The following is a 21,819-nucleotide window of genomic DNA, read 5'->3' as shown; positions in this document are numbered from 1 at the left end:
CTGACAGCTGTGATGACTGACAGCAGTGATGAATGATAGCAATTACTGACTGAAAGCTGTGATGACTGACAGCACCGATGACTGACAGTAGTGATGACTGACAGCAGTGATGAATGGCAGCAGTGATGACTGACAGCAGTGAATGACAGCAATTACTGACAGCAGTGATGACTGACAGCAGTGATGAATGACAGCAATTATTGACTGACAGCAGTGATGACTGACAGCACTGATGACTGACAGTAGTGATGACTGACAGCAGTGACGAATGGCAGCAGTGATGACTGACAGCATTGATAACTGACAGCAGTGATGAATGATAGTAATTGAATGATAGTCATCACTGAAAGCTGTGATGACTGACAGCGATGACTGACAGTAGTGATGACTGACAGCAGTGATGAATGGCAGCAGTGATGACTGACAGCAGTGAATGACAGCAATTACTGACAGCAGTGATGACTGACAGCAGTGATGAATGACAGCAATTACTGACTGACAGCTGTGATGACTGACAGCAGTGATGAATGGCAGCAGTGATGACAGCATTGATGACTGACAGCAGTGATGAATGGCAGCAGTGATGACTGACAGCAGTGATGAATGGCAACAGTGATGACTGACAGCAGTGATGAAATGTCATGCCACACTGCACTGGGGTCACACCTCTGGTGGGCCACTTTATTGATTGACTTGAGTCTAAGACTTAAATCTTTTAAGTATATTTGGGGAGATTAACTGGGGAAAATGGAGGCAACTCAGGCAGCCATACAAAAAAGCAACATGAAGCTGAGTGTTGAAAAGAGAAAGCACATCAGATGAAAGAGAAGGCTGAGGGTGACCTGATTCCATTTCATGGAGGAGCTCCTGGACAACTGCTCACTAATGGGTTTGGCATTTGGTCAGAGACAGATAGGTCTGATTGTTGGGGAGTGTTCAGGATTGGAAACTCAGGGAGCTTTCCTGGAAGGTCTGCTCAGGGCCACAGTGCACATGAGGCAGGGGAACCAGATACCACCATCAGCACCACCCCCAGCCCCAGACCTCTCCTACCTCCCCAACAGCATTGGAGAGAATGTGGACGATCTTCTCATGGGGGGTGGCCACGACGCTCTGTCCATTGATTTCAATGATCCGGTGCCCCACACGGACGCCTCCTCTCTCAGCTATTCCCCCTCTCATGAGGCTGCATATCTGCCAGAGTCAAAGGCCCAGTTACCCTCATCTCAGAGAGTGTGGTGGGGCTGGAAGGCCGTTTTTCCCAAAAGCTCCCTGCCCCCACACTCTCTTCTTAGAGAAACCAACATGGTTAGGCTTTGGGCATTTAAATCTCTTAGTGTCTTTTCACACACAAAAAAGAGGTGCTGTCAGCCCATACGGCCAGCTTGTTCATGCAGCTTGCACAGAGATTGTAGCACATCACTGGTTTTCATGGCACACTGAATTCTACTTCTCATCCCAGCTGGGGCTGGGTAAAAAGGGCCATTTGGGCCTGTCACAGAGTCGCCAGTGTTTTCCAACTGTCAGCCAGTGTGACACAGGTTAGTGTTAGTTCCTACAGTCATGACTGGGACTCAAGCAGTGAAGTGTTTAATGTCAGCAGACTGTTTTTAGGGTCATGATTGCCTGAGCCCACAGTGGGGCTGGAACTCCACTGTGTTCCAAAGTGTGGCTGGCTGGAGGGAAAAGGCTCCTTTAGAGTTTCCCAACCCAGAGGCCCCTGTTAAAACTCCCTTCCCACAGAAATGATAGTGAGGCTGGATTTTGTGATGGCACAGTCGGGCACTATGGTGACCCAAGGCTGCAGGCAGGGCTGATGAACCCTCCACCTTCACCTCACACATACTGCAACAGGACTTTTCCCAAAAGAGTAGGTCTGAATTTACTAAGTTGACTTTTAATTCCAGACCATGCATCTTTATTTAAAAGTGGATGCAGACAAGATTGCAAGTGACATCTTGCAGCAACGTGCTGTGTGATTCTGTGATATGTGACCCCACTGCTCTCTCAGCTAGTCTGGGGTCAAAACATTCCTTAGGTGTTTTCCCAATGGACCCATAGGTGTTATTTAACAACTCCTTGTTCATATCTGAACTTTTAATACTATTTATGAACAAAGCAAACAAGTGCAAGTACAAACCAATGAAAAGACGATATCAGAGCTAAACTGTAAGAGTAACCCTAGGTCCTCTCCTAACAGGCAAACTAGGCTACTCAGGTACAAAGAACGCAGGAAGTGGGGCTGGATATTTCAACTCTAACTGGGAATTTCAAGGGTATTTCTAAACCTTAAAGTGTATTTGGAATGATATTTTAATTACGTAAGACTTTTTTTTTGACAGAGTTTTGCTCTGTCACCCAGGCTGCAGTACAGTAGCAGGATCTCCACTCACTGCAACCTCTGCCACCTGGGTTCAGGCAATCCTCCTGCCTCAGCCTCCTGAGTAGCTGGGACTACAGGTTCCCACCATCATGCCCAGCTAATTTTTGTGTTTTTAGTAGAGACTAGGTTTTGTCATGTTGGCCAGGCTGGTCTTGAACTCTTGGCCTCAAGTGATCCACCTGTCTTTGCCTGAAGGCCAAGGTTTGAAGGATCACTGAAACAGTGAACTGTTTGAATCTCACTTGTGACTGTGGGAACTGAGCCCAGCCCCTATACCATCTTGGGAGTCAGCTGCTCTGTGGGGACTCTGTGCAGCCTGGGTGGACAGCCCAGAGGCAAGGAGGCCCTTGGGGGGTACATCCCAAACTCTCAAGCTGGCAGCTGGGAGGGCAGCCCTGCATGTCACAGAAATGCTGGGTTCTGGGTGGGAATCTCTGCTGAAGGGAGTCTGTCCACAGAGGGAGCTGAGCCTGCTTCACCCATTCATGCTCTTCCTTGATGGATTCCTTTAGGGAACAAACTGGCTTAAAAAAAAATCAAAGGCCATGCTACATTTTTATTTGTCAACATTGTGGAAAGGGGTGTGGAAGGTGTTCTACTTACAATTCCGTTCTGGACACTGAAACCCAGCTGATAGCGAAGGTCTGGTCTTCTGATTAACACGGTGGTCACTGGAGGACATCTCACAATATTCAGCTTGACCCGGGACTGATTCTTTAAGCCCTTAAACATGAATAAAGTACAGTTGGTATTGTGCCCACTGAGGCAGACAGCATAAACAAAAGCAGGCAGCACTAAAGGCAAACCCGCTGCCTGAAGGCCTCCAGTGTCCAGTCTGGTATAGTCACTGCTCAACTTTACCTACCCACAGCAGATGCCACATGGTGCAGATGGGCCCTTTCAGTCCAAGCATAGATGGGGTTCCTGTGGTAACGCCTTCCTTTTGGGAAGTAGGCTGGGTTGAGGGGATCTGATCAAAGTACTTGTGGAACTATGAGGAAGTGTCAGATGTGCTTTTTGCCTTCAAAGATGAAGGAGGCACACTATTTCCCCCAGCCAGGAAAAATGGAAGTGGGAAATGGACCTTTTTTCCCTGAAAGATAAACTCTAGCAATGGCTCCTCTTCTAATAAAGGACTTCTAACTCAGAGAAACTGGCCCGATGCATCGTGGCTGTCTTCTCTGGTCTCTGATGCTCCTCTTTCCCATTCTTTCTGCCAGTTAGAGATTTTACAGCTATCAGCATTCCCACAGCAACTGATGACTCCAATTAGTGTTGCCTCCTTGGGGGAATGGGGAGGGTTGCAGGATCGGTTTGACGGAGAAGGAAGGGGAAGAAATACAGCTTAAGACTGTAGTTTCATGATTCCTGATGACACACCTCTCCCTCTAAGTTAAAATGAAGCATAGAGGGAAAGCTGGTCTTTGACTACAAAAAAGGGACTAATTTCAGATCCTGTGTAGAAAGCTTCCACCTCACTGTGGTCTGAGCTAAGCTCAGGCTCCTGCTCCTGTCCCCAGATCAGACTCACAGCAGTGACAAAAGCCCTGGTCTGCTCAGAAGCATCTTTAGAAAAACCATCACAAGGCTACACTTGCCCTCAGTTGAGTGGTGGGAAGGTTTGCTCTTGCAGGCCCAACTGTCAGCTTCCCCTTAGAGGAGGGTGCCAGGCAAAAGGAACTCAGCTCTGAAACAAATGTCCATCTTCCACTCTCCCCAGGCTGCCTGCTCTGCCTCAACAAGCTCCTGATTGCCAGATGAGGGAGAAGGAATGGCAAATAGCACGTGCTTTCCCACCCCTTTCAAGTCATGATATGCAGGAGAATCTTGTTTGCATGCTGGGGTAAACAGACCAAACTGTTGTAGCTAGAGGCCCTGCAGCCCCTGGCCCTGCTACAAGAACTGAGGCAGCGGGAGTCAGAGCCCTCAGTGGGAAGCGCCTGCCCAATCGGACTCTCATCTACAAGGCCAGCTGCCTGGGAAACCACTGAAGGTCAGCCCCAGGCCCATTCCTCCAAAGGGAACTGTCGGGTGGGTGGGAGGAGAAGTGGGTAACTTTTCCTCCAGGAGAGAATAGCTACCAGGGAAGAGAGTAGCTACTGAGGGAAAAGACAAGCTCTGTTCTATCCAAGCGCACAGTATTACCCAGAGACAGCACCTGCTCAGCTCACAAATGGGTCCAGTTTGTGCCCTGTATGAGTAAAGTGGAAAGAGGACCTGGAAAGAACAGTAATTAAATCCAGGGAAAGCAAGCATGAAGGGTGATCATTTGCCTCTTTTTCTATAAATAGAATTCTGCAAATTCCACAGCCAGTACTGCTGTTACTCCTTGAGCAGTCTACCAAATCTTTTTCAGTGCAAGGTCAGGACTTAGATTTCACATTTTAAAGATGAAGACATAGACATGGAGCTTGCTTTGTCCAAGGGCTCTGTGGGGTCAGGACTGGGACTATGGATTCCCTGCTCAGGCACCCTGCCTAGAAGCTGGTTTTAGGCAACTTCAGTGCAAACAGAATCTGTAGCAAGAGTGCATCTTGGAGTGGCAGAAGTGACCTGCACCCTTTTTGTATCTGAGTTACAAATTATGCTTTAGATTGAGGGGGGCTAATTCTCCTCTGGTAATCCAGCTTTACTATGCTTGGCCAACAGGTATATACCAATAACTCTTAAACCCCACACAGCAGCAGCAGCATCCCCCTGGCCACTTGTTAGAAATGCAAATTCTGGGTTCTACCCAAGCCCCACTGAATCAGAAAACCTAGGGGTGGGACCCAGGAATCTGTAAACGACAAACCTCCCAGATTTGGGTGCACACTCAATTTTGTGATGAACTGGTGTAGACTATCACTGTGGAACAATGAATAGCCTAACCTGCATCCAGGTGGTTTAATCTCTCCATGGATGACTAGACCCAAAGATGTCAATTTACTAGTCACACCTGCAGCCAGTGTGCTCAGTGAGAGCAGGTGCTGGTAAGGGTGGGGTGAGGGGGACAGCTTGTGGGAAATTTGGTTGGCCCAGTCACCATACAGCTAACCCCAAAGATCACTAAGATCCTCAAAATCACTGTTGCATCAAAACCCACCCTGATGATGAAACTAACTGAACCAAAATGACTGTAACTACCTGTCACTGAACACTCACTCTTGACTGGCATTGACCTGGAAATGACGGAGCTGTCTCATTTAATGTGGTGGCCATAATGATTCCTATTTTATAGAAGGGGAAACTGAGGCTCAGAGATATTAAATGACTCACTCATATTCACACACAGCAAGATTCAATCCTAGGTCTGTTCATATTCAAAATATGCAGTATTTCTAGGTCATAATGCCTCATATACGTGACTGGGTGTGTCTTTTGTGAATAAGGCTTGCTCCACAAAGATCATGGGGTTAGCCACTAAACAAATCTGTGTCCCCACATTCCAGGCTTCAATTGGGGTCATTGTTTTTGTTCGTTTTCTTATGTGGCAAGAGTTTTTCGGGGTTCCTGGTCCTCATAAGTCCCCCACCCCTTGGCTTCCCTACTGATTTTTGGTTCTAGTTTGTGCTCCAAATGTATGAATTTTGCTGTCAGCATCTGTTTCCCCAGTGCTCTGAATTCCTCTGCTTTCTGCAGGACTTGAGCCTCCCCATGGCTGTTGCTCAGCTTGTGGTCTCCATGTACCATGAGACTTGGTGTTCACACTCATGTGGCATCTCCTGGTAGTTTCGGAACATCTCCAGGGAACTGCTCTGGTTAAGGAAATGATTCCAAAGCAGAGCAATGGAATGAGTGTGATTCTCCCTGGGGAAATGCACATGTTCGAAGGATCCAGGCCTTCCGTACGCAGCAGGTCCCATCATCCCCATTGACAGCGGGAGACGCTCTGGCCTTCTGCTCCTGACAATGGGATGAGCACAGCCTGGTGAAGAAGACTCTCGTGTGTCAGAAGACCTGAACTGAAGTTATATTTCTGCCACCCCAATCAGCAGGATCTGAGGCCCTTTGTTTGCCCTTGTCCCACCTCAATTTCCTCATCTTCACAACAAATGATGGAGCTCACCAACGTCTCTACCAGTTCTAATTTCTGTGATTGCACCTCCTTTAATGTGCTTTTTCCTAAATGCCTTTGCCTGTGATACCAAATCTCAACCATTATGCTTAAACCTATTCCTAAAATTTAAAGTGGGCTTCTTCTGCGGGGGGGAGGTCCGTGGAGAGCAGTTCAGACATTCATGCAAATATTTCCAACTGCTTTGAGTGCTTCCTCCTTCCCATCAGCTTAATCAATAAATATTTACAAATCACTTATTATGTGAAGAAATGCATTAGGCACTGGAGATTCAGGGAAATGCAACCTCTCCTAAGCTGGACAAGAGAAAATATCGGTACTAAGCACATATCTGTGGGCCTAGAGGGAGCTTGAGTCCCTTCATCCTTTTCTTTCTATCTAATCACACACCAGGAGACTAGGAATTAGTGGGAAAGAAGAGAGATGAATGATGCAGATAGGAGGACAGGAGCATGTTGTTAGAACCTCAACCCTTCAGGCAAAGCCACCTGCTTTGAATGTTTACACTTATTAACCACTGAGATACTTAGGTATGCTTGTGTGATACAGAAAGTGTTGCTCAACATACCGAAAAGCAAGAGAATGACTCTATTTTCTCAATGTTGCCTAAAAATTCACATTGCTCTGGTGGGTTCTTTCCTCCTCTGTGAATTGATTTAAGATGCCTCATCTGTCCCTCAGTGAAAGATTTTCTAGATTGGGGAAAATGTGTTTCAAGATGAAGCTTAGAGAAATAGCAATTTGAAATAACCAGACCATGCATTTGCTCTGCTGTTCCTAACCAATGTTTCACATTGGGTCCCATTAACTTGGATTTCTCAGCTGCCATTTTATCGGAGGTGCCAATTAAATAAAGGGTCACTTGGTCCCCATGACAACAGTGGAACCATGTGGCAAATTAAGAAATCTGGTGGGAGGGGAAAGCCAGAGAAGAGGAGAGAAAAGAGAAGCCAGGATGGTCTCTATAGCAACGGCAGAGCAGAACCATGATGCTCCTGGGGAAGCAAGGGAAGCTGTGAGCTATTCTAAAACTGAGCAAAAATCCAGAGGGCAGGACCACAGAGGCAAAGGCATGGAAAGAGGCAGCCTGTAAAATGTTCCACCCACCAATAGTTATGCCTTGGGAATTAATTATGACCTGAAAAATAAGAAGTAGGAAGAGTAAGGCAAGTCATTACCTATAATTCTACTCTAGAAATCCATTTCCTGTAACCTGGGGGGAAATGGTAAACCAGTATTGAAGTGGCCAGATGCAGAATGCATGCTTTGGACTCCTGTTCCTGAAAGCATGGCCTGCAGACTAGTGATGCTTTCCCCTCCAGGGAGCCTGTTGAAAATGCAGAATCCCACCTTATACCTGCTGAATCAGAACCTGCATTCTAACAAGATCCCCAGGTCCAATCAGTTTGAGAAGCACTGATTCATCAGGATAAGATTTGCTTGTCAAAGTCACTGTAGAGAGCCTGGACATACATGGAAACGAAATTAGAACATGCAGCCTTCAAGTGGCTCAGATGCTGCCCTGCAGTAGCCTGAGGGGTGGGGGTAGTACGGTGCACACATCTGTCCAGGTGCAGGCAAAAAGGGGTGTGTTTTCTAGAGAATTTTTAAAAGGTAATACAACCCACTGAAGTCAGTCTGTATTTGGTACTGGAGATTCTGGCTGTTACCAGTGGTTATACCTCCTGACAGCCAGGGTGGTCTATAGATGGACTGTCACATTTCCCCATTCAACACCTGGCACACTGTGGCAGGGAAGAAGTTCAGCCATGCTCTGATTGGGGTCTGCCCAGCTAGGTACTTCTTCACTATGGGCGGCCACGAAGGCAGTGCTTTTCTTACTCTTCATCTTCATCAGTTACATCTCTTTCATCACCACTGGGCCTTTTAGTTTTCTGGTTCTATAGAGGTTACATTTATAGACATCAAAATTCAGCTCCTCAAACAATCCATTTCCTCTTAGGAAACTGTGCAGAGCTCTGTCTGTACTCCAGCGAGCTTTGCTTCCACATTGATGCTGCGATCCCACTGCAGCTGCAGCGGGAGTCAGGCTGCCCTCACAGCCTCACTGCTTCCTTCCTCTGGTCCCTGTGCAGATGAGGAGAGAGGGGTGTGCAGGAGGATGAGGACTCACTGGCCAGCTGGGGGCCCTGGGCAAGTCTCTGTGCCTTCGGGGTCTCTGATGGCCCATCTGTACACCTAGCATCTGCTGTCTCCCTTGTGAGCTGTCCAGAGGAGGAAGGGAGGTAACTCCAGGCCATGATCGGGAGTCTTGTGGGCCTCAGGAAGCCCAGCTTGTTCCTGCCCAGGCCCCATCCCCACCCTTACTTAAGTCCTACGCTTGTCTGAATCTGTTCTTAGTCTGCCATGACAAAGTACCACAGACTGGGTGGCTTATAAACAACAGACATTTATTTCTCACAGTTCTGGAGGCTGGAAGTCCGAGATTAGGGTATCAGCACTGTCAGGTTCTAGTGAGGGCCCTCTTCTGAGTTGCAGATAGCCAATTTCTAATATCTTCACATAGCAAAAGAGACCTTGCTGGGGTCCCTTTTATAAGGGTACTAATCCCAATCATGAGGGCTCCACCCTCATGACCTAATCACTCCCTAAAGGTTCCACCTTCAAAGAGCATCACATTGGGATTAGGGTTTCAATATGTATTTGGGGAAACACAAATATTATTCAGTCCTTGACTCCACTATCCCCTTTCCTCTCCAACCTTTCTAGAACCAGACCAACTCCCCACAAACCCTCCGTAACCAGCTTCCCTCTCTCACCAATTTTTCTCTCTTGCATCTGAACTCCTATACTACTCAGGCAGTTCCTCAACCTCAACACTATAGACATTTAGGGCTGGATAACTCTGTGTTAAGGGGCTGTCTGTGCATTGCAGGATGTTTGACAGCCTCCCTGGCCTCTATCCACTGGATACCGGGAGCACCTTCTCCCCAGTGGTGACAACTCAAACAGTCTGCAGATATTTAGGGGCATGCAAGATCACCCCTGGCTGAGAAGTACTGCCCCAGGGTCTGGCCTTGGGCCTAGCATTTCACCTGACACCCTTCCTGGGATGACTCTGTATTGGAGGTTGTATGCATAGATAATTATATCACCTTTCTGTGTCTCAGCTTCCTAACTTCTACAACAGCAGTGGGTACAACAGCAGTGCATGCCCATAGAACACTGTCCCAAGGGCTCAGCAAGTCAGTCCACACATGATCTCAGAGCACACAGCACTCAGAATACAGAGTACAGACACACAGCACTGAGCACTGCAAGCCATTAAGTCCTTTCACTTCTCCCCAATGTGACCAAGCTCCCCGGGGCCGGGACTGTGTCCATGGGGCCCCTGGGTCCCACAATCCCTCAGCAGTTCTGATGCATGCACCCCAGGTGTTTTTTTTCCTTTGAGACAGAGACTCATTCTGTCACCTAGTCTGGAGTGCAGTGGTGTGATCTTGGCTCACTGTAACCTCTGCCTCCCGAGTTCAAGCAATTCTCCTGCCTCAGCCTCCAGAGTAGCTGAGATTACAGGTGCCTGCTACCATGCCTGGCTAATTTTTATATTTTTAGTAGAGATGGGATTTCACCATGTTGGTCAGGCTGGTCTTGAACTCCTGACCTCGTGATCCGCCTGCCTCAGCCTCCCAAAGTGCTGGGATTACAGGCATGAGCCACTGCATCCTGCCGACCCCAGGTGTTTAATAAGCAACTTGCTCACTGGCAGGAACAACTTCGGGTCCTGCCTCCCTTCCCTCCTCCCTCCCCCCCCCCGCCTGTCCATGTGATCATAGCAACACCAGACCAGCCTTCTGCGCTAGGCTCAGACCCCATTTCTCCCTTACTCAACAGTGGTCTCTGTCCATCAACTCAAGCAGAAACTTCCAAAGGCTACTTCCCTTTCTGCTACCGACTTAGGTTTTACTCCTTCAAGGTCAACTTTAAAATTACATAAAATGGTCCATCTAATCACCCATAGCCTCTCACCTTCATGTTTCTCTTAAGGTCACAGAGCCCTTGTACATCTCCAATTATCCTCCACATGCATATTGTCATCCCAGCTTCCCCAGAGCGCAGCTCAGTGACTCACAGAGGCTCAGTTAAACCTGTCTGAATGAATATGCATGTTCAAAGTCAATTCTCTAATCTTATCTTCAATGTGTACTAAGCAAGAGGTAGAATTTATTTAAGTATAAGATATAAGAAAAAAAATTAAAGGAGGCCAAAGAGAACTATTTATTTCCAGGTGTGATTATCTTATGTGGAATTAGAATTTATTTAATCTATTTCATTAAAAACAAAAAAGGCACCATCCGTGTGCCCTATATATTCACCTTCACCTCCCACCCCTACCCCCTCAGCCGAGGATGCTGGCTTTGTGATTTTCTTTTGCTCACAATGACTGTTGTATGAATTCATTCCCTTCCTCCTCCCTCTCTCTCTCACAGACACATGCACATAATACGCACACAGCTATGTTCTAGCTAAGTCTTTCAGGAAAGGCCTGCAGGACCAAAAGAAATTGTGGGATCTCAGTCTACCTGCAGTGCCACAGCACTTGGTGCAGAGCCATTAGGGTCTACAGGTGATGTCATGGAGGAGGAACATTGCAGTCACACTGGCCATGCAATCAGCAAGTCCCAGTGTGCTCAAAAGACTCCACATGGATGCTTCGTGTCTTAAGAAAATCTCATTTCTTCTCAAATATCCACATTTAATTTTCCTTTAAGTAGCTCTTTTTAGCCTTATAAGTATCAGTTCAGATTGAACAGGAAGTATGCTCAGGTATGAAAAAGCATCCATGGACTGAAAAGAGTTTCCTTCTTTTTCTAGCAACTAGCATATGTGAGTTGCTTTACCTGGGCTCTGAGGAGGGACAAACTCACCTGCATCATAGTCAGGGCCACTGAGAAGGAAAAAGTGCTCTCAGATTTGAAGGATTTTGGTGATTTTTTAACAGGGATGGTAAATCATGCCAAGTGCATCTGGCTACTAGTGATTAGATTCCTGAGCTGAGGCCATTTCTGTTGAGGCTGAGTCTGGGCTTAGTGGGAGTGCGCTGTGATTGACTAGTGATGCCTGTGATGGACGTGCTGCTATCAGAAAGTAGTGTCATGTGAATCAAATATGCTTCTCCTGATCTAAATGAATTTCAGGGAAGAATCTCTAAACAGTAACTTGATGGTAGGCTTCCTGAGTGCAAGTCCACGTCTTTTGTGTTTATGTCTTTCTTGGTGCCTGTTCATATACATTAATGACTGGATGGAGGCCACACTTCACATCACTTCAGGTCTACCATAGAAGCTGATTTTCCCCATATTCAGGTACCTTAATAATGCTCTGGCAGGTGGACAGAGGCAGGCCCACCAGGCTGGTGCCATTAATGGACATGATCTGGTCACCGATATTCAGCTTCCCAGATTTCTCTGCAGGGCCACCATGCATCATGTTGGCAATGATCACGGTGGGGAGGATGGATCCCCAGCCAGACTCCACAATCACCACACCTAGGATTTCTCCTTTTTGCTTCTCTATGAAAACCTGGAAGGAGACATTTAGAAAGCCTGCATCAGTAACCATCTGGGGTAGGTAGAAATCAAAGCCTCTCCCCCATTCCTGTCTTGACTAAAGAAAGACACTTCCCTGGGGACTCCAACCCAGATGAATTCATCTTCTCGGCATTCTGCACATTTGGAGATTTTAAGAAATGAATTCACCCAGATCTACACTCTTTTAATTCACTTTTGTTTCACATAAGCAAACTTGCCTCAGCGCACAACCATGAGGGTCACTATTTTTTTTTAAATTTCTTCAGTCCTCAGTGGCAGGAGAAGGGGATCTGTGGGTGGTTGGTGTGTTATGGTTTCTAGAAATAGCTTTTCAAATTCATGCACAGGTTTGCCCTCCCACAGTGCTTCACCAATTCTCTTCGACATTTAAGTGTCTTGAATTAAAAATAAATAAACATACAGAAACACTTCTCTTCAAGGGGAAAGTTGAGAAAAAAGTGATGCTGAAGTTAACACAATCAAAAGGCTGGGTGTGCACAGAGGAAGTGCATATCTTGGATACAGAGACGTTTTTACAACCTTCATTGCCAGGCCAGAGAAGACAGAAGTTGATGTTGGATACCTGCACTTGAGGGAGGCCTGCAGAGATGCCACAGAAAGGTAACACACCTACTGGAAGCATCCAACAAAGAGCATGCATGTGTATTTTTGGAGGGCTTGACAATGTCCCCTTCACAGGTTGGTGTCTGCTTCCCCTAGTTGCTGAAGCTCACACTCAGCCCCTTCCCTGGAGAACTGTCCTTAGTTGAACGAGAAACATCTGTTAAGGTTCAATTGTGTCCCCCCAAAATTTGTATGTTGAATTCCCAATCCCCAGTGTCTTAGACTGTGCCTTTATTGGAAAAAAAGTATTGACAAAGGTAACCGATTTTAAATGAGGTGATTAATAGGGGCACTAATCCAGTATGACTGATGTCCTTACATAAGAAGAGGAATGGTTGTCTGTCATGGGTATCAAAAAAATAAGAGGAAATCTGGACATAGAGACATGCATAGAGAAAGCATGATGTGAAGATACAGGGTGAAGAGAGCCATCTACAAGCCAAAGAGAGAGGCTTGGAACAGACTCTTCTCTCATGGCCTCCAGAAGGAACCAACGCTACTAACACCCGGCTTTCGGACTTCTGGCCACAAGTTCTGTGAGACAATACCTTTCTGTTGCTGAAGTCACCCAGTTCATGGTACTTTGTGATAGCAGCCCTAATAAATTCACATTACCCACTGTGTAGTCTTGGTCAATGACTGGCATGGTGTACAAAGGCTTGCCAGATCCCTCGCTTCAAGGTGAGACAAATCTGTCCTATACGATCTGTGCCCTAGAGCTTCCCTCTGGCTCAGAAGGAAGCTCATGCCAAGGGGACCACACCCTTCCTTGGTGTCCCACCACCCTGCTTCCCATATCCCTTCTGTTCTTAGGTACTCTCTCAGTAAACTTCTGCAACAAGAATCCCTGCCTCAGGCTCTGCTTCTGGGGAATCTGACCTAAGACACCTGACAGACCCCAGTGGATCAAATGATCACTTTCTCATTAAAAGTTCTTTTTACCTATGGGATCAAGTCCAAACCTCTCAGCAGGACTTGTAGGCCTTCCAGTCCTGACCCAGACCTCAGGTCCATCTATCTCCTTTCCTGTGCCCACCTCCTGCTCTAGCCAAACCATACTTCCTCATTTCCCAGATAAATCTGGAGCCTTCTGACCTCCAGGCTTCCAACCATTCCATAGACCCTACCCTTGGCTTTCCTCTATAATCCCCAATCCTCCAGACCAGCTCGGATGGCCTCATCTTCTTACAGGCACTTCTGAAGAGCTCAGTCTGAAGCCACAAGACATCCCCAGAGGAGCCCAGCATCTCTTCTCTAAAACCCAAGATCTCTGTTTGTCCAAGTGTAGTTGGCTTTGATTAGTGCTTTTTCAGTGCCCTTACCTAGATTGAAGGCTTTGTACAGGCAGATTTCAGGTCCTATCTGCATCTGTGACCCAGCCAAAACTTAGATCAGGATGACCTTAGCTCAGGATGACCAGGAGCAGAGGATGTGCTGCCTCTGTGTTTACACCTGTCCACGACAGCATTTCACAACAGGGCCCCAAAGCAGGGAATGAGAGATGGGTGTGAGTATCTTCACGATATCCTGACAATACCTCACTCCTAACCCTTGATCTGCCTTCACTTTCGCAGCAGGGTGTCCCCCTTTCCAGGCCCCTGCCCAGCTGACCCAGCTTGGAGAACAGCTTCAGGAAAGTACCCACATCTTTGCAGTTTTCCGACTTGGAGAAGTGGATCAGGTCATCATTGTACATGTCCTGGGTATTGAGCAGGTCACTATATTCCTTCTGGCTGAGATCTTCGGGGTTAATCCCATTGGCCCTGAGGAATTCCTGGTATGCCACACTAAATGCCTGTCCGATGGACTGTGCAATCAGCTGAGCCTGGAACAGCAGCCAGAAAGGAAAGACGGTCAGCAGGGCAGTGCACTGCTGGAGTTTGGAAGAAGTCCTAGACATTACACTTGCTGGGCCAGTGGTTTTACATGGGGCCACCAGTGCCCACCAGGGGCCATTTTCAAAATGACTGGGAGATGGGTGCGGTAGCTCATGCCTGTAATCCCAGAACTTTAAGAGGCCGAGGCAGGTGGATCACAAGTTTAAGAGATTGTGACCATCCTGGCCAACATGGTGAAACCCTGTCTCTACCAAAAATATAAAAATTAGCTGGGTGTGGTATATGTGCTTGTAGTTCCAGCTACTCAGGGGGCTGAGGCAAGAGAATCACTTGAACCTGGGAAGTGGAGGTTGCAGTGAGTTGAATTCCCACCACTGCACTCCAGCCAGGCAACAGAGCAAGACTCCATCTCAATAATAAAAAAAAAATGGCTGGGGATGTTTTTGATTATGACAATGATCATAAGGGAGCTACAGGCATTCAAGAGACAGGAGTCAGAGATGCTGAATGTCCTGCCATGCAAAAAACAGCTTGATATAGTGATGAGTCATTCTACACCCTGCACCATCTTCACAGATCCCACTGGACATTCATGTATATGCAGTACCTGTTTACAGTTATCTGAGTCCAGGATTCAACTTCAATTTATACATAAATGCCAAGACTTTGTGTGGCTCTAATACACATTGAACATTTCAAGAATAATACTGTGTAAATTAAGAGAAGATGGTATTTTGCTTCATTTAATACTTCACCAGGAGGAAGCTTCATGACTATGGAAAATCAACATAATAATACTGTGTAAATTAAGAGAAGATGGTATTTTGCTTCATTTAATACTTCACCAGGAGGAAGCTTCATGACTTTGGAAAATCAACATCAGTGCCGTTTGGGATCTCTGTTGCTGATAAATCACATCCCTATAACCCTGAACAGTTTGCTGTTGTGCATGGTGATTCTGCATGTACTTGTAGACACATACATATTATTTAACCCTCAATTTGAAATGTCAACTAGAAAGTGTTTACAATATCCAACTGCACACTGTGTCCTCCCACATCCAAGCTTAATGAAGTAGGTATAAGCATCTGACTACCTCATTATGCCTTTCAGAATGGTTGGGCCAAAGTATTTATTAATACATATTGTAATATGGTTTTATTTTAGCTTGTTTTCCTCTTATCTTTCCTTTATATCACATTTATGGCCATAATTTGATTATTCTGTGAAAGATTTTTCAATAGGGGAAGTTATATTAGCTATGAATTTCATTTCAGGATAGTAGTGGGTCATTATAAAATACTGATTGTAGAAAGGGAGTGTTGGGTCTAACAGAGTCGAGAACTCTGACTGGTCCAACCCTGCATTTGCCAGTTGAGGAGATGGAGGCCCAGAGATACAAAGAAACCTCTCAAGGCCACACAGCTTACAGGGAGGGAGCCGTGGCTTCTGCTCTGGGCTTTGATAGCTTTTCCCTGCATTAATTAAGCACCATTATTGATCTGGAAAGCCAAGAGCAACTGAGCACTTCTCATGTGCCTATGCTGCAGTACATGTTATACGAAGTATATGCTATGCAGAGAAAATGCTATACAAGGACCATCACTGAATCTGCATATCAATTCTATGACAGATGTTAGTGTGATGGTCCACAATCCTTCATTTGGAATGTTAGAGGCTCTGTTTCAGAATTCAGAACTTTTCTGATTTCAGAAAGGTAGCAGGGTGCAAATACTGGACATTGTGCTCTAATACCCTTAAGGTGTGGCGAAGTCCATAGAGTACAGTAGCATTTCTGTGGCCAAATGTGTAAGATTCAGGGTAAGCTGGACAAATCCTATAAACAGCCCCCTGGCAGGCAAGGCAGGGTTATCAGCCAACTGACTGAAAAAATCCCTTTTGTTTCTCAGAGCTTTCTAGACTTTGGAATTGTGGATCTGTATTAGTGTCCCCATTGGGTAAACCAGGATATGGAGGTTGAGGGGTTAAACTGCACAATCCCTGAGAAGGGGCTGGGGGCTCAATCCAGAGCCCAGCCTCCTGCCCACCACAGCAGACAGCTTCTCTGTGAAATTCCAATGGGCAGAAAAACAAAGCCAAACCAGAAAATCTCTAGAGCAGTGTTTTAGAAACACAGTCCTAACCTCTACTACTCTTTCCCCACCTTTCCTAAATGTTGGTAAAAGCACCTTATTAACAGCAAAATGGGAACTTTCTGTGTGGCTGGGTATGGGAAAAGAAATACTTAACTTTACTCATGGTGAGAATCTGGTGACTTTTACAAGTCACATCAAGCACTACCACTGTCCACCCTACTGTAAAACTGGAAGGAGTAACACATTGCTTTCAGCATCAGAGAGGCACGTGTAGCCAAATGGAAAAATATACACCTGGGAATGTGGCCAGTCAATTTCCTGATCAACATTAGTGGATGCCCCTGGTGAATGTATCAGCCACTGAGATTTATGGACTATTAGCCATGTGCCAGACATCGGGCTTTAACTGCAATATCTATGAGAATGTCACGGCAGCCTGCTGAGGGAGGCACTATCGTCCTACAGGAGGAACTTGAGGCTTAGTAGCTACATAGCTTGGATGAGGACTCAGGCCCATCTTGCCATGTTCTGGAGCCAATGCACTCTGGCCCTGCTCTAGTGAAAGCAAAGTGGTAAGATTCCCAGGTCCACTCTTCTACCTCTTACCTCTCCATTCTTTCCTTTCTTCCCTGATGGACCCAAGGGCACCCCAAGGAGAAGAAACCCCTTCCTATGAGCTCCAGCCAGATGGAGGTGGCAGTGGGGCCTACACTGATCCTCAAGCCTGGTGGGAAGTACTAACTCCACCGTTTTGCTGGCCGGCAGGACACAGGGGGCTTAAAAGTCCAAATTTTCACTCTTTTGGAACTTTCTGAAAACCTCCTAAAACTCATCTTCCCCGTTTGCATGTCTGGCCTCAGCTTTACAGGAATGGTCGGGAGAAAAGCAGGCAGAGGCATTTCAAGTTCTCTGTCCTCCCAGTGACCTTGTCCTGTGGCTGCTTTCTAGAGAATCAGACTGGTAAAGGATGGTGACAATAAGTGCCGGCATCTCCCCCTCTCTGTGGCTGCAGACACAACAGCTCTGGTTCCCCAGAGAAAAAAAGCGGATGGCTGCTGACACCTAACTTGTGGAGGAAGGCAATTTCTGCAGCTAGATGAATGCTCTACTGGAGAATAATGGCCTCTTTGAAGGATCTAAGGCTACCAGACACAATCTTTTCTTCACAGATCAGGACTCCATGCTCCATGTGAGAAACAGAGCTTATTCCTGTGTCAGGAGGAATAATGAGCACAGTCAAAAGCAACTGCCCTCAGTGGGTGGGTGAGTTTTCTGCTGCTATAAACTACTATGGGGCTGTGGCCTCCCCTGGAAGGCAGCTTCTGAGGCCTGCTGAGGCCCAGGATGGCAGGAGGAAGTAGGGGAGCACCTTGGAGCAGCTCAGGTGCGAATGCAGTGTGCAGCCTGGTGGCCTCACTAGCAGCTTGGGTTACAACCCGAAAGTAGGCCAAATGAAAGAACAGCCTTTGTTGTAAACAAATTTTCTCTGTTGACTGCATCACCCAGAGAAATGGAGCTTAGGAATCACTGGCTTTGTGCCAGGAGGAAGAGTTAGTCATCCTAAGGACTGGGGTGGGCAGTGCTCCTGCTGTTTGCTGGGGAGGGGCAGGGATGCTAACTTCCCTGTAGCCCACAGGATGGTCCTGTACCATAAGGAACTGTCCTCTCAAAATGTCCTCATGCTTGGACAGACCTGCTCAAATCCCTACAGGGAGGCCAAATTCTTCCTACTCTTCACCTCATCCCAAAGTCTCTAATAGCCTCTTTTCCCTTCCTGAAAGGGAAATGCAGCTAGTCCCTGCCTCAGGGCCTTTGCACCTGCTCCTTCCTCATTCTCACTTGATTCAGGTCTCTGCTCGAAGATCACTTCCTCAAGCGAGGGCTTGGTTGATCACCCTACCTGATATAGCCCCTGTCCCTCCATCCCCAACCCTGTTTTATTTGTCTGTAGAGCACTCCCCGCTACCTAATTTTACATTAAGTATATTTATCTACTGACTTTCTGTCTCCTTTCAGCCATTGTGATGAGTACCCTGTCTGTTTTATTTAGCCTTATATTGCTAGTGCTGGAACAGTGTCTGACATACAGTACGTGTACAACAAATAGATGTTTTCTGTGTGATGAATTATCAGGTTCTGAGAAGTCAAGAGAATGTGACCCAATAGGAGATCCAAGGAAGCCACCCTTACGTCCTCAGACTCAAAGACATGGCAGATCATCTTGTACTGCCTTTTCCCATCCTGGGATGGGTGGGACGCTTCCACATTCTCCTGGGAGTTGGAGCGAGGCATCCGCCGGCGGGCCATCAGCACAACGATGTTCCCAATATCCGCAATGTAGGAAATGGTCCTCAGTGGGTGGTCCATCATTGTCTCCTGGAGGCAGAAGGAGAGGGCAGGTAAGTCCAGCTTAGCATCTAATGACCCAAGAAAGTGCCTGCCACCCCACAGCCAGTCAAATATGGTTCACATGCAGGGTGGCCTCGGGAGTTCACTGCAAAGCCCATGCTGAGGGATTAATGGATACCCATCCAGCCCTGAGGGCATTTCCCTTGGGTAACCAATTGCAGGAAATGATCTGTGGCAGGTTAAAAGAAATAAGAACTTCCAAACAGTAGAATCTCCTGTGGGGAAGTTAAAAAAAAAAGACAAAAAGTCAAAATGGCACGGTTGTCTCTGTTTTTGCATGCGTGAATTTATGTGTGATTTTAAACACAATTTCTTAAAAGGCAAATTTGTCCACATTAATGAATCCCCTGATAAAAATTTCTGAAAATACTAAACATCATCCATGTCTTAGGGGTTTTTTGGGGCTTTAAGAAAGCAATCCCTTGAACTGATCCAGTGGCAAAAGAAAATTAAAAAGAAAGCAATCCCAAACCCCACCCGGCAGCAGGCACTGTGAACACCACCTTCTAGCTTGCTGGGGCCCTGCATCTGGGGACAGTTGCTCTACAGATACATGCATCTCTGAGTTACAATGCCACTAAGCTTCACCCCAGGAAAGGTGGAAGCCAGTTGATACCTGTGTGTCGGCGTTCAGCACTTTGATTCTCTGGGTAGAAATGAAGAGATCCACCTCAGTCATTGGCTGAGTCTCACCTTCAGGAGCCTGAGAAGAAAAAAATGCACCAAGGGAAAGTTTTACTACATTACCCTGACTGACCTAGATGCAGAAGGAGTCAGGTTAGTTCACACACAGAGCCACCAAGACACAGTCACCAGAACAGCAATACAGACTCTAGGATTAAACTGCCAACGCTGAAGGTACTACACAGAGTATGGACACAGGGACAAGAGTTAGCACCTCTAGGTTATAGGGGAAAATACGGAATCTGCTTTCTTTCTCCCCTATAGAAGCAGTAGCTCATTGAAGTAGATTTCACTCTTTGAAAGATGATGTCAAGTGACCCTCTCTGTAAGGCTTTTGGAGCCCAACAGATTGAAGAAATAGGGCAAAAAACTCATACCAAAAGACCTTGGAGAAGTCACTTAGAATTTGCCTCTGGTTGAGCTGATGGGAGACAATGTTTATAGCAACTGCAAATGAAGCCATTTGGATGCGGTTCTGGTAAGAGGGTCTTTATGTTTACACACCACCACAGCAACACAGAAGCAGTCCTGAAGCCACTCCATTAAGAAAGAGCCCCAATGCCTCAACATCCCAGGTGTAGTAGTTCGTAAGCACCTAGAAGCTCCACAACCAAAAAGCGCAGTCTGGTTCATTTAGGGCTTAACTCTGCACATGTGTGGTTATTAGCGAGTTTTCTTTTTTGCATCCAGCAATCTGACAAATCCACAAATCAAGCATAAGTATAATCGAACAGAATCAAGTCCCTGCCACAACGATGCTCCTGAATGGTTGGAGCTTTCATACTACTATATGATTCATTTAGCATCTCCAATCTGCTCCCTGTTGTTCCTCTGAAGTGAAATGACTAATGAGCAACAGAAAACGGCTGCCTTCGGCAACTGAGTTTTGAGAAACGCTGGCTTATGGGGCGGTTCAAAAAGAAATCTGAACAAAAACTTGCTGGATGCAGAAAACAAAAACACGAAAATATAAAAAGGTAAAACAGAAACGAATGAAAAGAACAAGCATAACACCAAGCTGATGAAGTTGTTTGTACTGCACCTTCTTCCTGCTTTTGGCTAATTTCTGGGCCATCTGCTTAGCATGGAACAAACAGAGACAGGAGAATAGTTAGAATTTGCAGACTGAAAGTCAAAAAGGGAATTGACAAACTAATACTGAATAGTGGCATGAAGCATTTCTGTGGGAGGAGGACTGGCTTTTAAAAATCCCAGTCTAAAGATAATCAATTTCCTAATTCAGAGTTTAGTATGTGGAAGGTGGTGAAGAGAGGCAAAGGAAATGTGTTGTGCCTCTTATACTTAATTGCAATCGATCTTTTCAAAGAACCAAGTTTTGGTTCTGTTAATTTTATTGTACGCCTGGTTTTCAATTTCACTGATTTCAGCGTAGATCTTTCTTTCTTTCTACTTTCTTTGGGTTTAATTTGCTGACTTCTCAGCTTCCTGAGATATAAACTTAAATTATGGCTTTTCAAACTTTATTCTGATATTTAAAGTTACAAATCTCCCTCTAAGCATTGCTTTGGATTTCACAGATTTTTCTGTGCTCCAATTTAATCAGTTTCATTAATTTTTTTTTCAAATTTATACTGTGATTTCTTCTCAGAATCTTGGATTATTTAGAATTGTATTATTAATTTTGATACATTTGGGGATTTTCTCGTTATCTTTTTCTTATCGATTTTGGAATTAATTCCACTGTTGTCAGAGAACACATTCTGTATGTGAATCTTTTGAAATATGCCGAGGCTTAGCTGCATGGTCCAGCAGCACATGACTGAATCTGGTGGATGTGTCATGTGGATTTCTAAATATGCATCCCATAGTTGTTGGGAACAATGTTTGATCAATGACAATTAGGTAAATTAAGCTGGTTAAGAGTATTGTTCAAACCATCTACGTACTTGCTGGCTCTTTAATCTGCTTGTTCCATCATTTATTGAGTGTGTTAAATCTCCAGCTGTTATGTGGATTTGTCTGTGCATCCTTCAGGTTTGGTCAGTCTTTGCTTTATCTTACAGCTATGTTATAAGGTGTGCACGCATGTAGGATGGTATGCCTGCTTGATAAATTGACCCTTTCATTGTTCTCCCTCTTTTACTTCTTACCTTAAATTTGTGCAATATTAATGTAGTTTATACCTAACTAAAAATGGATGTACCATTCTCCCATT

At 45.9% G+C, this 21,819-nt stretch overlaps 1 protein-coding gene across 5 annotated transcripts in view; it reads right to left on the bottom strand.

Annotated features, from left to right (window-relative positions):
* The window catches only part of APBA1 (amyloid beta precursor protein binding family A member 1), a 229,307-nt gene that overhangs the window by 4,820 nt on the left and 202,668 nt on the right, over positions 1–21,819 (bottom strand). For 4 of the 5 annotated variants that reach the window (XM_035302864.3, XM_002742872.6, XM_035302878.3 and 1 more), the window contains 7 exons: positions 20,686–20,718; positions 19,576–19,662; positions 18,741–18,926; positions 14,262–14,441; positions 11,772–11,984; positions 2,987–3,106; positions 1,054–1,194 (listed from right to left, as the gene is read on the bottom strand). In XM_035302864.3, coding sequence (XP_035158755.1) covers positions 1,054–1,194; positions 2,987–3,106; positions 11,772–11,984; positions 14,262–14,441; positions 18,741–18,926; positions 19,576–19,662; positions 20,686–20,718 — 960 coding nt within the window. The remainder of the gene's footprint in view (positions 1–1,053; positions 1,195–2,986; positions 3,107–11,771; positions 11,985–14,261; positions 14,442–18,740; positions 18,927–19,575; positions 19,663–20,685; positions 20,719–21,819) is intronic. The other variant, XM_008995874.5, reaches the window with a different exon arrangement.

This window comes from Callithrix jacchus, chromosome 1, assembly GCF_049354715.1.
Source record: "Callithrix jacchus isolate 240 chromosome 1, calJac240_pri, whole genome shotgun sequence".
NCBI classification, from domain to species: Eukaryota; Metazoa; Chordata; class Mammalia; order Primates; family Cebidae; genus Callithrix; species Callithrix jacchus.
The sequence above is the reverse complement of the archived record's forward strand: the minus strand, read 5'-3'. Positions and strand labels throughout refer to the sequence as shown.